General features: G+C 37.5%; 1 protein-coding gene across 1 annotated transcript in view; it reads left to right on the top strand.

Annotated features, from left to right (window-relative positions):
* LOC122075711 (protein DEHYDRATION-INDUCED 19-like) overlaps positions 1-4,231 on the top strand; it is a 5,204-nt gene extending 973 nt beyond the window's left edge. Inside the window, exons 3-5 of the mRNA XM_042640849.1 lie at positions 1,651-1,728; positions 1,881-2,164; positions 3,826-4,231. Of these exons, the coding sequence (XP_042496783.1) occupies positions 1,651-1,728; positions 1,881-2,164; positions 3,826-3,934 (471 nt within the window). The 3' untranslated portion in view covers positions 3,935-4,231. The remainder of the gene's footprint in view (positions 1-1,650; positions 1,729-1,880; positions 2,165-3,825) is intronic.
* Positions 4,232-15,005: the final 10,774 nt, after the last annotated feature.

The raw sequence follows: 15,005 nt of genomic DNA, 5'->3' as shown, positions 1-15,005 counted from the left end.
CATGAATGCTCTTGTTTTGTGTGGATGATTGCTTTAGTGACTAAGCTATGAACAATCGAATATTAAGGGAAAAAAAAAAAAAACAACCCAAAAGAAAAAAAAAAAGAAGATAAAATAGTTATTTTGCAATGAGAGAGGAAAATGAAAACAGGAGAAATACTAGGGAGTGGTGGAGTGGTGGACCATGAATTATTGTTGAATTTTCTGGCTGATTTTATTTTCTTATTTTCCCTTTTGTGGTACCTTTGATTATCATCTTTTTTCTGTCCTGCTTAAAAACCATTTGATTGGCGATTTGGCCATGGCTGCAACTACATCTGTCAGTGAAGAACAAAAATCCCGATTGCAATAACGTGATCTGGTGCCTGGAAAAGTGGAGAGTCACATTGATGTTTGAGGATCAAAACAATAAATGCCAACCTGAACCCTGTCTTACTGGTTTTAGATGGGATGATCACCAAGGACTATGGATAATTGGAAGTAGTTAACCTGGACGTGACCTGTTGGTTAATGAAGTTGAAATGCAAACAAAAACCCTTTACTAGCAGGTTGGTTGGAAGGTGGTTAAGGAATTGTCACTGGGGAAAATGATAGAGAGAAACGTGTGACGGTGCAATTTCAGCGTGATATCATGCTCTCCAAGCAATTCCTTGTGTTATCTTGTGAATTTTCGTTTCATTTCCCAGTGTTCTGATGTTTCCCATGCATTTATTATTGAGTTTCCCAAGTTATTGGGAAATGGAAACCTTTTCATACTAATTTCTATTTTGACTGAGAAGTGAATGTACTTTGTGCATGATTGTGGCTGTTTTTCGATATAACTTGTCATGTTTTAGAAGATTTGGAAATTTGGAAGACTTACTATGCTGGTGACTAAGCAATGGATCTACATTTCTGTGATTGAGGATGTTTCACTTGATCCATATTTACAGGGTTGAAAACATACGTGAACACAAACCACCAACTTCAAAGTTGTATGGAGGTGGTACCTCACATTTCACATATACTCCTGACAGGATTAGGCTGTGACTATTGGAGGCTTTGTAGATCACTCATCACTGATAGTGACAAATTGAGGGAAAACATTGGCATTTTTAGAGTGACAAGGGAGTTGTACAGGAAGAATTCCATTTGACAAAGGACATAACTACTTTGTAAAGTAGCAGAAGTGTGAAAAATTATGTCAATGGAACTGGTAACTGAGTTTGGCATGGGATGTCTCTGATCCTCCCAAGTCAGAAATGTATGCGTTAATGGTCACGGGCCTCATGGCTATGTAGCTTCTTTTAGGCCTCCAATCCTAAACTTCCTTTTCCGCCACCCCTTTCTTTTGTTACTTAATTCTGTCAGAAGTTTTTCATAATCATCCACCACATGCTGTAGCATGATGCAGTTTTATCTTCTTGACTCATGTTATTTTTAATAAAATATCCTATTAATCCTTTAGGTTGTATTGCATAGTTAGAGGAAGAAAAGAACTATGAAGAAGTTTAGCATCCTGACTCTTCAAGTTACCTTGTTTGTAATTCTACATTAAAGGATTTATTAAAACTAACTTCTTTTCTATCTAATTTATGGTTTTGATTGATTTTGTGTGGGGTTGTAATTTTACGTACCACTAACCTTCATGTCATACTCTTTTGCTTGCAGGTTTGTCCCATTTGCTCTGTCAAAGTTTCAAGGGACATGCTTAATCATATTACATTGCAACATGGGCATTTGTTCAAGATATCCTTGTAGTTTTCATGGATTTCATGTTGGAGATGGAATACATAACCATGTCTCTCTTTTATATGATTCTGGAATGTCTGCTTGTGCAGTTAGTTATAGGTTTTTAGTGAAGCTTAATTACAGGGTTGTTTCCTTTAACTATAGATCACTTGCAGAGACGTCGCAGATTACGTAGAGTTGCTATTCCCAACAGTCAGACCCTGTCTCTATTGGGTCGAGATCTTCGTGAGGCCCATCTACAGGTGCTCTTAGGTGGTGGTGGATATCGGTCAAGCAATGCTAATGCATCTACTGCAGTTACAGACCCGTTCCTGTCGTCACTTGTATTGAACTTCCCCTCATCTGAAACAGATGAAATTTCAAAATCTGCAGTTTCTAGTGCTGAGGATATTTCTGTAAAGAGCGTAACATCAACTCATTCCTGGAAATCAAGGTAATAGTCTAATCCTCATAGGCTTCTTGTATTAACTTCCTCTCTTTTCATGCAGTTTGGGATATGTATTTGATGCCACCTTTTTTCTTAAAGCTTTTTCATTGCTGTAATTGCTTATCCCAAATTTATACGATTCCCATGTGTCAAGCCCATTTATTTAAGGTAAAATTTCTCTAGACATGCACAGATGGAGAGGTTTTTCAGATGGGAACCTATTTCTGCTGCACGGAATGGTGATGTGGAAAGTCCGACCATTGGATATCTAAGGAATGGGCTTAATTGGTTATGTGTGTCAAATTTCAAACTCAAATTCAATCATATCATCGTACTTTTCTGCTGACCAAGAATTCTCCTGAGTCCTGAATTTTTCAATACATTGCTTTGCCTCTTTATCGAATCCGATTGGGTCAAAACTGGACGTGTGAACAAGAATTCTGGGTTCTATTCCATCCACAAAATTTAAGCCCATCTGACCTGCCACGTGGCAGAGCTAGGTGTCATCTGGAAAACATCTTTAGACACACCCATAAAGAAACTCCGCTTCCTTATTTTCATGCAGAATACTGAACTTATTTTCTTGAGAATTAGTTCGTAGCTAGTGACAGCCAGATGGATCTTTATCACTTAGATGAAACATTTTTTGGGTCGAGTATTAGGGGACTTGTACAAGCTTTTTGTCTGAGTTTGATAATAAAAAATTTTGCATTTTAATTTTGTCCTTAAAACTTCTAGTTCATAGACAGGTAAATATCCACTAGCGGTTAGCTATCTACCTATCCATTTCTTTATCTATCCATCCATATATTACAGAAATCTGTGGAAGTTACTGTTATCAATCAATCAACCAATCTAGCTATATATTTTATGCGTATACTTGCCAGGAAAAGGTTCTCTAGACTGCCAGTCTTGGAAGTATTTCTTTGATGAGCAGCTAAATATGCCATGTCGACGGTTCATATGACATGCTACTACTGTTGGACGGCTAGGGTACCCTTTACGTTGTTTACATGTCAATTTATGGCTCATCTCAACTGTATCACCCATTGTATGAGTTTGCATTTCTGTTTGTTCACATGTGTGTACTTTTTCATGCTTGCTGCTGATGGTTGTATTAGAGATTGCAATTGCATACTTTTTGAATTTGTGTATGACTATTAAAAAAGTTGTTTTACTCCTGATGGTATGAATAATAGGATTGCAGTGAGAATATCATCTGGTTTTTTTTCCAACCATGACTAATCTAGGAAACTTGTGTTGTTGATTGTTGCATAATTTTGTATTGTAATACTCGAGTAACCTCTAATAATTTATAAGTCTAGTAAGAACTGGCTTTCATAAAGCTTCACTTCTGCTATTAATATAGACTCCTAGAGATTCACTTGTGATATAAAAAACTACTAGAATTGCCCTTAAGTTCTCTGTTTTTTTTTTTTCTCTTGAATTGGAAAATTACATATTCTTCATGAGTGTTTCCTCCTTCCCAAAACATGTCCTTTTTATGAAATACATAAACATAATCATTCTTCAGGCATTTTGATGATTTTTTTTTTTTTTTAATTTTATAATTTTTTAAAAAGATTTCAGTGCTTCAGTATATTAAGTGGTCCCTGGAACTTGTAAGTTTGAATATCTGAATTCTAACATTCTTTCTTTCCTCTCAGTTTTGATTCCTCACTGAGCTATGAGGAGCGGGAACAGAAGATGAAACAGGCTGCTGTTAGAGCTGGTTTCATGCAAGATCTGCTTTTATCTACTCTTTTGGGAGACTGAGGGAATTAGGAAGGCCCCTGAATCAAATGGTAAGTGATCTACTTTGTGATCCTAATTGGAAGCAGCAGTTTTGGGGTCCTGATGGTTGATGGGTGAAGAAGATTGTGGGATTGGGGTTTTCTTTGGATGTTTTCAGGCTGCAGTATAAAATGATGATGGGACTATCCCATCCATTTCTACTGTTTTTAATTGCCAGAGATGTACAACTTCTGGAAAAGTGGATGGTCGTCTACTAGTATTCTGGGATTGACCATCTTAATTTCCTCTCATAAATTCACTTATTCTATGTTGTGACAATTCGATGCTTATTTCTTGTTCTTGCTAGCAAGAAACGCAGTTGGGATTAAAGTTTCTATTTGTGGATTCTTGTTTAATTGGAAATTCAAGAGGCTGTATGAAACTTGCTGGCAGGGTCACTTAAGCTCCTACTGCCTCTCTGCTTGTTCATGGGAGAATCTGAGAGCATCATTTGTTGATCTCTATTTCTTAAAGCCTTCTCCTTCAGTGCTTCAAAAATTCATTTGTTTATGGTCGGCTGTTTGGCTAGCCGAGATTGATTGATATTGGGCCAAGCATGGTTCATCCACTCTTATTGATGAATCATCCTGCTTCTATGTAAAACATAAGTGGTGTATTTTGGGAACCACAACAGATTCTTCCTAGTGGAGGGCCGGTTAGGAGAGGGAAAATCTGGTAAGAAATCAAAGTAGCCTCCAGGGGGGGGGGGGTTGGAAGGGGAGAAGCACACATTCACATTCACATTCAGAGCACAAAGCCTAATTCAATTTCTTATACAAATCATCTTGTGTCCGACAATGGGTACACGCAAGTATTTAAAGAGAAAACCAACTACTCCTATTTAGACTCTTAAGATTGAAACGTAAGTTGTGAACCAACTATTTCTCTAGGGAAAAGATAAAGTAAAAAAATAAAATAAATAAAATAAAAGACATAATTAAATCAAATTACTTCCAACCCCAAAACCCCAGGTTGGAATGGTTTTTTTCTAGCTCATGGTTTTCAAAGTTGGTCATGTTGGGTTAATAAGTCAAGTGCTACTTCATCACTACCATTTTATATTTATTTATTTATTGTAAAAATTTATTTATTTATTTTTTGAAATAAAAATCACTATACTAAGAAAAAATAGAGTATATTGTCTCTAGACGCCGAGAGACTCGATCTCTCCTTCGTGACTCAGCATGCCAGAAACGCATGCCATAAACTTAAACTACTTAATTAAATCATTCTTAGATTTTAAACAAACAACACTACCAAATAAAAAAGAAATCTCTAGAAAGGTGGAAATAGAACTCCAGGGTCATGAATCCTTGTTCGGCTTAGGCACAAGTAGGGGTGAAAGTTTGGCCCGACTTGAACCTCCCCTAGTCCGCCTTGAACCTGAACAGGGCTTGGGTCAAGTTTTCTGACCCTAAGGACTAATTAGGGTTGAAAAACCTCAACCTAGGGTGAGGGTTGGGTCGAGCTTGGGTTGAAGCCTTAATACGGCCCAACCTAACCCAATCCGACCCGAAATTTAACCCTGAATTTTTAATTAGAGGGCTCTTATGGGTATTTCATTTTTCTATAATTTTTTATTGTATAGGATATGAATGGCAATAAAAGGAGAATCAAGGTTAATCCAACCATTGCATAAGTCAGGGTCAACCCAACCCAATCCCACCTGGCCCTGACAGGGTCAATTAGGGCCGGGTTGGGTTGGGTTGGGTTGGGTTGTGCTTGAACATATACCCGACAAGATTGGGTTGGGCCTAGGTTGAATTTTGAGGACCTAGGGTTGGGTTAGAGTTTTAAAAAACCCGACACTGTTTCACCCCAAGTAGAAATCCCTTTAATTCCTTTGACTCAGTCTAGATTTCAATTACTTTCCATCCCATCCTAGTTGCCGCTTGGAGTACCTATAGAAGACCTAGCTTCTTCTTCAACTTCTTGTCCTATCATGACATAACCTAATTTTTATCAAAGTAAAGTGGCATTGGTACAAGATTCCATTGGTTTGAAGAACTGAAAGGGCGAAAACTTGAAAAAAAAAAAAATCCTTTATTGGAATACCATTGACTGATCTGTAATCTGTCTATGTGGTTGATAAAGATACCATTGACTGTCGCTAGATATACCAAGAGACTGCAACTAATCTAAGACTAAATGTATATCCATTTGTTGATCTTCTCGATCCCGAGTCACCTACAAAATCAGCATTGCAATACCCAAATATCTCGCAGATCAAAATTAGAAGTTCCCTTCACATATTGTAAAGTACGATGAGCTGCTTTCAGATGAGGCTTCTTTGGCTTTCTGTATGTGATAAGGACAAGATTGGTTAGCCCACTTGTTGTAACTAATATTACCCACTTGCTGTAACTAATGTGACCCACTTGCAATTATCTAACCACTTGTAACAGAGCTGTAACAAACTATGACACCTGTGAAGTCAATGCTTATAAAACACCACTGAGACTCCTCAGATGAGAGAGAGGAGAATTCATTCTCTCAAATAATCTTTCAATATGAAACGACTCACAAGGTTGACTGCATTAGTGATATCAGGTCGAGTTATTAACAAATAAATCAGACTGCCTACGAGTTGCTTATACATAGTCGAGTATTCCAGATCATCTTCATCATCAACATTTAGTTTGGTGCTGACTTCTACCAGCGTAGATATAGGCTTGTAGTTGTTCATACCATACTTTAGTAAGAAATTTCTTGTGTATTTTTGTTGACACAAGAACAATCCTTCTTTGACTCGATCAATCTCAAGGCCAAGGAAATGCCTGAGCTCCCTAAGCTTCTTTATTTGAAATCATACTAAGACTCCCTGATTTGATTGTTTTCATTTTCATCATCCTATGATGGTTAGATCATCTACATAGGCGAGTACAATTGATCTCTTATCATTTTGGGCTTTTAGGAATAAGCTTGAATCTGTAGGTTTAACTAAGTATCCTCTTTGAAGTAAGAATTTAGTTATCTTTCTATACCATGCACAAGTTGCCTATTTCAATCCGTACAAAATTTTCGTAATTTGTACAAGTACATTTGTCGGTCTTCACACTCGAACCCTTGAGGCTTTCCATGTAAATTCCACTATCAATCTCTCCATGAAGAAAGGCATTCTTGTTAGCATAATAGGGTCTAGGAATAAAGAAGAATTTCTTTTCCAATCATATTAGAAAACAAGATCAACCATTTGCTAGGATAGGGATTTGAATTAATTAAATTCCATCTCATGGGGTGGGAGAATCATTACCTCAAGTGTCACAAGTGCAACCTCCTTGGGATGGTAGCCCTTCTTCAGTACTGTAGCCAAGACATGTAGTGATTTCTAATGGGTTCAGCCCCCTTTTGACCTCAAGCCGGTTTTATTGTTTTCAATAGAAAGAAAGCAATAAAGAGAAGCCGATGCTGAATATGTTACCGTTCTTTCTTTCAATCTCAGAATCCAGAGAAAACCATATATTGCGTTAAAATGTAAAGTATTTTAATATCATGATTGCCACCACTTTTTTTTTTTAATTAACAAAAGATAATGATGACACCTCATGATTGAGGTGTCCATAGTTTGGGGTAGCATGATACATTCATTCTCTCACTGTCTTACAGTTTCGGCCACCGGATCAGCTCATATTTATTTGATATCAATTATTATATATATATATATATATCAATAATTAATAAATATCTCTTTTATAATGAAATCATTGTACGTATAATCTTTGGCCACCAGTACTGAGAAGAGGTATGATCCCAATGGAAAAATCCACTATAATTACCGATTAGATAATGTCAATAATTATCAGTCAAAGACATATACCAACAAGTACAATATGAGTGGATATAATTTTTATTCTTCTTAGAGTTATGGTAATCAAATATCGATCTAATTTCTTCACTCAACAATATTACATAACAAACCTCTAGGCATGGAGATAAAACCGTCATAGCCCAGGTTTGTTAAAAAAATGTTGTATAGAAAATCTGAACTTTCGATTGGGTATCTTAAAATGTTTCAAAAATATTTTTAAATTAAATATTAATATGCATTAATAATTTTGAGAAAATTTTGTAAACATTTTAAAAAATATGAACCGGATCCGGAATTTCATCCAATCATGTCCAGATACTCTCTGTTGATATTCTTCAAATAAATGGAAGTGGATCCCATGTTGAGCATCTCTTTTGTCCACAACCAAAGCATTATGAATCCAATGTATCAATATATATAGTCCGAAGGACATCAACCAGTGATACACCAAAACCCATAATACTTACCTGCAACGATAAGGACCTCTCAGGTCTAGAGATCAATCAAAGACTACCAAAAAGAATCTTGTCCTTCAACAACTGACAGTATTCCATTCAAGATTCGTATTTGACCAAATTCAATATACACACAATATGTACATTCATATTTGTGTTCTTGAATCAACATTCATGAGTACACACAATATAGTGACCATATGAACAGAATGCCCAGTTCTGCCCCTAGTCATGAAAAATTTTAAGGTAAAAACCTATGAACAACCACAACCAGTCAATGTCATGCAATCATAATTGCAAATATACAATTTATTTATAGATTTGATGGACATATTTTCAACAATCTCCCACTTGGACATCAAATCCAATTACCTATGTATTTTAGTCCCATGTTCTCAATATGTCTCTCAAATACATTTTGTGACAAACTTTTTGTCATAGGATCTGATAAATTGTTTACAGAGTGAATTTTATCTATAGATACATCACCACACTGGATGATTTCTCTTATGAGATGATACTTATGTTCCACATGTTTGTTACATTGATGAGCTCTAGGTTGCTTTGCTTGTATAATAGCTCCCCTGTTATCACAATTAAGTTGTATAGGATGCTTAATAAGGTCAGGGACCACATATAATTCAGTTAAAAATTTTCTTAACCAAACTCCTTCTTTGGCTGCTTCACAAGCTGCCAGGTACTCAACTTCTTTTGTGGAATCAGCTGTCAACTTCTGTTTGGTACTCTTCCAAATAATTGCCCCACCACCCAAAACAAAAACAATCCCAGATGTGGATTTTCTATCATCCTTATCAGTTTGAAAATCTAAGTCTGTATAACTCAGAACTGACAACTGATCACAACCATAGACTAAGAAAAGATCCTTGGTTCATCTCAAATATTTGAGGATATTCTTAACAGCCATCTAATGTTCTTGTCCAGGGTTGGATTGATGTCGGCTCACAATCCTTATAGCATAACATATATCTGGCATGGTACATAACATTGCGTACATGAGACTCCCTACAACTGATGCATAAGGAATCATCCTCATAGTCTTAATGTCCTCAGTAGTTTGAGGACATTGTGACTTAGATAATGTAACTCCATGTCTGAAAGGAACATTTTCTTTCTTTGAATCTTGCATGTTGAACCTGGCCTAACATCTTATTCTTGCGATCTTTCACAAGTCTTATACCAAGGATATAACTAGCTTCCCCAAGGTATTTCATTGAGAAATTATTAGACAACCACACTTTTACAGATGTAAGCATGCCCACATCATTCCCAATAAGTAATATATCATCCACATATAGGACAAACAAACTGCACTCCCACTAATCTTTATGTAAACACATGGTTCATCCAAATTTTGTTCAAATCCAAACAATTTGATAGTCTCATCCAAACGGATATTCCAACTCCTAGAGGCCTATTTGAGACCATAAATAGATCTCATCAACTTGCATACTTTAGTTTCCTCCTTTTGAGATACAAACCCTTCTGGCTGCATCATATAGATATCTTCATTAAGATATCCATTTAGAAATGTTGTTTGTACATCCATTTACCAGATATCATAATCATAGTATGCAACTATTGACAACAAAATCCTAATGGATTTTATCATTACCATTGGAGAAAAGGTTTCATCATAATCAATACCTTTTTCTTGGATATAACATTTTGCTACTAGTCTTGCTTTGAAACGTTCTACTTTTCCATCCATGCCTTTCTTTCTCTTAAAGATCCACTTACACCCAATTGATTTTATACCTTGAGGTGGATCAACAAGAGTCCAAACATGATTGGAATACATAGAGTCCATTTCTAAGCGCATAGCCTCCAGTCATTTAACTGCATCCACATCTCTAAGAGCCTCAGGATATGTATTTGGATCCAATTCAAATAAATCAGACACTATGTATAACTCTTCTACTCTGTCTTCCTCTTGTGTAAGAAGAATATACCTAGTAGGAGGTCTAATAATCCTCCCACTACGTCTAGGCTCTTGGTATTGTGGTGCAACATTGGGAGTTGTAGTAATAGGGTCTACTGGTACAATTGATGCAAATGAAACTTGGTCATTAGATAATTCTTCTATGACTACAGGATCAGATTGTCTCACAATAAAATCCTCTTCAAGAAAAGTGGCATGCTTACTTACAATAATCTTTTGTTCTGTAGGGTTATAAAAATAATACCCTATAGTACCTTTGGGGTATCCCAAGAAATAACACTTATCTGTACGAGATTCCAACTTAACAGTTTGCTGCTTTCACACATGTGTAGTGCAGCCCCAAACCTTAAGATTTTGTAGACTAGGCTTTCACCCAAGCCGCAACTCAAAATGTGTCTTTGCAATAACTTTAGTTGGAACCCTATTCAGAATAGATATAGTTGTCTCTAAGGCAAAACCCCAAAAACTCAAAGGTAATTCACAATAAATTCACATTGATCGAACCATATCTAATAGGGTCCGATTTTGTCTCTCTGAGACACCGTTTCATTGTGGTGTCCCTGGGGTGGTCAATTGTGAAATAATCCTAGCAAGTTTGTGATAGTCCACAAACTCATCTGACAAATATTCTCCTCCTCGATCAGATCTGAGGAATTTAATATGTTTACCTAATTGGTTCTCAACCTCGGCACAGTATTCCTTGAACTTTTCAAAAGTTTTTGATTTTCAATGCATTAGGTAAATATATCCATATCGAGAATAGCCGTCAGTAAAAGTCACAAAATACTCGTACCCATGACGAGCTTGAACATTTATAGGACCATAAACATTAGTATGGATTAATTCTAACAAACTTTTGGCCCTCATACCGTTATTGGAAAAGGGTTTTCTGGTCATTTTACCTTGTAAACATGATTCACAGGTTGGAAAAGATTTCGCCTTCAGACTATCTAAAGGTCCATCTTTTACTAACATATTTATCCTATCTACTCCAACTTGACCCAGTTAACTGGAGCAAATTTTCTTTTCAAATCAATGTTTGAAACCTCATTAGTTTTCACAACTGAATTTAGAAAATATAGTCAATTTTTCATGAAGCCAGAAGCAATAAATTTTTCGTTATTTCTAATAACTAGTTTTGAGCTGAATTGGAAAACATAACCAGATGAAATTAACTTAGAAATAGATATTACATTTCTTATAAACTCTGGTACATAGTAACAGTCAGTCATAACCAAAACAGACATTTCTAAATTCAAAACAAAAGTTCCAACAGCTACTGCAGAAACTTTAGCTTCAGATCCCATCCTGAGACGTACATCATCTCTATAAAGTCTTCTTATCTTGTTGAACCCTTGCAACACATTGCACACGTGGATTGTGGACCCAGAGTCCATCAATCAGGTATTAGTTGGGCATTCCAACAAATTGGATTCATACAAAATAAGGGATTCAATATTACCTTCTTCTGATTTCTTCTTCAGAGTTGCAAGATATTCAGGACAATTTCTTTTCTAGTGTCCATCTTTCTTGCAATAAAAACACTTTCCTTTTTCATTATTTTTAGTATCTCCTTCTTTCTTGACTTTTACAAACCTTTTCTTACTAGACTTCTTCTTCTTTTTCTTGTTCTTAGGCTTAAAAGCAGAAGTCCCAACCTCTGTTGCCATTACTACTGCCTTTTGCTTCTTAAGCGTTGTCTCTGCCTCTTATAACATATTAGTGAGCTCAGAAATACTAATAAAAACTTTGTTCATATTAAAATTCATAATAAAAGAGTTGTATGTAGGAGGTAGAGAAGCAAAGATGACATCAATCTTATATTGAGCGTCAAAAAACGTCCCAAGAGATTCTAGTTCTTAAAACAAATTATTCATCTTCGTCAAATGATCAAGAATTGAAGTCTCTTCACATATTTTTGTAGTGTGGATAGTTGCAGTGACAGATGATGAGCATGACGGTTCTGTTTGCCAAATGTTTCATGCAAGTCTCTCATCATGTCCCTTGCAATTGGCAGCTTATCACATGACTTGATAATGGTCTTATCCAGAGAAACAAGGATATAAATTTGGGTAATTTATAGGGCCACCCCCTCAAGAATGCCAGTATTATATGAACACCCCCTCTTTTTCATCAAATTAGACTTAGACCCCCTACCGTAAGTCATTGTTACAGAATATACCAAAAATACTGACATCAGAAGTTCATTTTTTCTAAATACCATTTTGCCCTATTAAATATGAAGTACCTAAAATACCTTTATAATAAGTTACTATTTATTTCATCCAAATCAATTTGCTCCCTGTTCCAATTCCAAGACCTAATTTACCTATCCACTGACGATCGTTTAGAGCAGTGACGGTGGCATCGACGACGCAGGACCTCACGACAAATACCTATCCTTTGGCAACCACTCCTCTCCTGCGACTTGCAAGCCATCCACCACCTCCATCAGCACTACCTAAAAATCAAGATGGACTTTTTCCCGTTCCACTCCTTGTCGGGATTTGGAGAGTCTTGGCGGTTGCTGGAGCATATGTCCCCATTATAGTTGCAGAGCTGGTAACAAATTGAGGAAAGAGAGCGATCAGAGTTGGAGCCTTCAGGTTTGGAGGAGGTCGAAGGTCGTTTAAAATTGGTATAATACCCTAAAATAAAACAATTCATGTCCACTTCCTTGCGAGGGGCAAGGCCATTTATTGTTTCTGTCGCTGGAGTGAAGTCACAGAAGCTTTCTCCCATTTACTAAGTGCATTAGCCCATTATTTATGACCTAATTATTGTTTGATTCCTACAAGTAAGTTGGATAATTGGTTTTCTTCATATTTCCTACCGATTCTTCTCTCTTTCCATACTATGCCATTTCTGTTTAATCCTTCTCGGCGTGGAGTGCATCTTACCCCCTTTCGTTGAAGGAAGCTTCATTACCCCCTTTTCAATGAAAGAAAATTTCATAGTATCAGATTCTCACACGCCTAATGTCACACCCCGTTCACACTGAACCGGGCCAGTGACCGGGTTAACACCGGTTAACCCAAACCTGCCAGGATCATCTGATACTGTATTCCACTACAGCATACACACAACTAATAAAAACTTATCAGATCAGCGGAAGACTAGGTTTACCTGTGAATATTTCCATAATGCTTGATACCCGAATTGTGATACAATAGTTATATACATGTGGGCCCGAAGGCATGATATTTACACAATAAAAGTACAATTCACATATCAAGTACGTAAAGGAAACCATCAAAAATCAGAGTATACAGCTCAGCTCGGTATCAAGGCTAGAGCTCAGCTCGGCATCAAGGTTTGAGCCTAGCTCGGCATCAAGGTTTGAGCCTAGCTCGGCATCACATGGTAGAGCTCAGCTCGGCCTCAAAAGTGGAGCTCAGCTCGGCATCAGAACTGCAGTCCCACAGCATAACTCTCGTACGAGCAGTCAGTGCCATGCTCTAACTCCTTAGGAGCCCACCAGTCCTCTTCGGGGAACTTGACCGTGGGACCCACCCCATGCTCCTCAGATGTATGACCTATAAAATCATCTAAAAAGGGGATGCACACGTGGGATGAGCTCACTAGCTCAGTAAGTGGTAAGATGGACCACACAGCAGTCCACACAGCAAAACACAATCATATGCACTACATGCTATGCAATACATTTTAAATCACATCCACCTAAGCAACATTACTAAGTCTTTGGTTTAGTGCTACTACAGCCACAGTGCGCGTATACTCCGGGTACGAACCACGAACTCCATCCCGCGATATGCCCATAAGGCTGTCGGAGAAGGCCCACCGTGAGTACTTGAAAAAGTAAAAACATAACCGACCACCGGCTCTCAACAGAAAAGTAAATGACTGAAATTTAAAGGTGCTGACTCCAGTAATTTAAAAGCAGTACGATTGGCCCTTTTGAATATACCACCGGGGTTGTCGACTGTCCTAATGACTCGTCGGGCATTATGTCTAACCGCCACAGTGACCCGACAACCGCGACCACTGCTTCTCCCCAAATGGTAACCCAACACCTTAACCCCTGTTGGGAAGGGTCGTAGCATGGGACGGTGAAAATCTTAAACTGCATACTCCTATATGACAATAGTACGATTGCATAGTGCCACCGCGTCCCATACCATGGGCCACCAATGCACTCGTGTCCAAGTCGACTACGGCATCTAGTCTATTAATGCATTATGCACAATGATGTCAACATTCATCACATAAGCATCTCATTACTTGGCATTTAGAAAGTAAACATAGCACACATGCATAACAATGTGAGGATGACTAATCTACATAGCATATTCATGATGGCATGACTAGACTAGATATAATTAAATGAATGCCAAACAATGCCTTNCTAAACCGCATGCTCCTATATGACAATCGTACCATTGCATAGTGCCACCGCGTCCCATACCACGGGCCACCAATGCACTCGTTTCCAAGCCGACTATGGCATCTAGTCTATTAATGCATCATGCACAATGATGTCAACATTCATCACATAAGCATCTCTTCACTCGGCATTTAGAAAGTAAACATAGCACACATGCATAACAATGTGAGAATGACTAATCTACTTAGCATTTTCATGATGGCATGACTAGACTAGATGCAATTAAATGAATGCCAAACAATGCCTTGAAACAAGGCCAAACGTCCTCTCCCCACTTACCTGTAGTGTCCAAGGATTCCTGCTCGGTACGGGTGAGATCCGGTGTGAGAAGTGTAGGATTTGGTGAACCTAACATGAGTGAGCGGGGTTAGTATTTCACCATTTTGGAATCAAAATTAACACGATCCAATGACACGATCATGTTT

This window comes from Macadamia integrifolia, chromosome 4, assembly GCF_013358625.1.
Source record: "Macadamia integrifolia cultivar HAES 741 chromosome 4, SCU_Mint_v3, whole genome shotgun sequence".
Taxonomy (NCBI): domain Eukaryota; kingdom Viridiplantae; phylum Streptophyta; class Magnoliopsida; order Proteales; family Proteaceae; genus Macadamia; species Macadamia integrifolia.
This window is presented reverse-complemented; position numbering and strand designations above follow the sequence as displayed.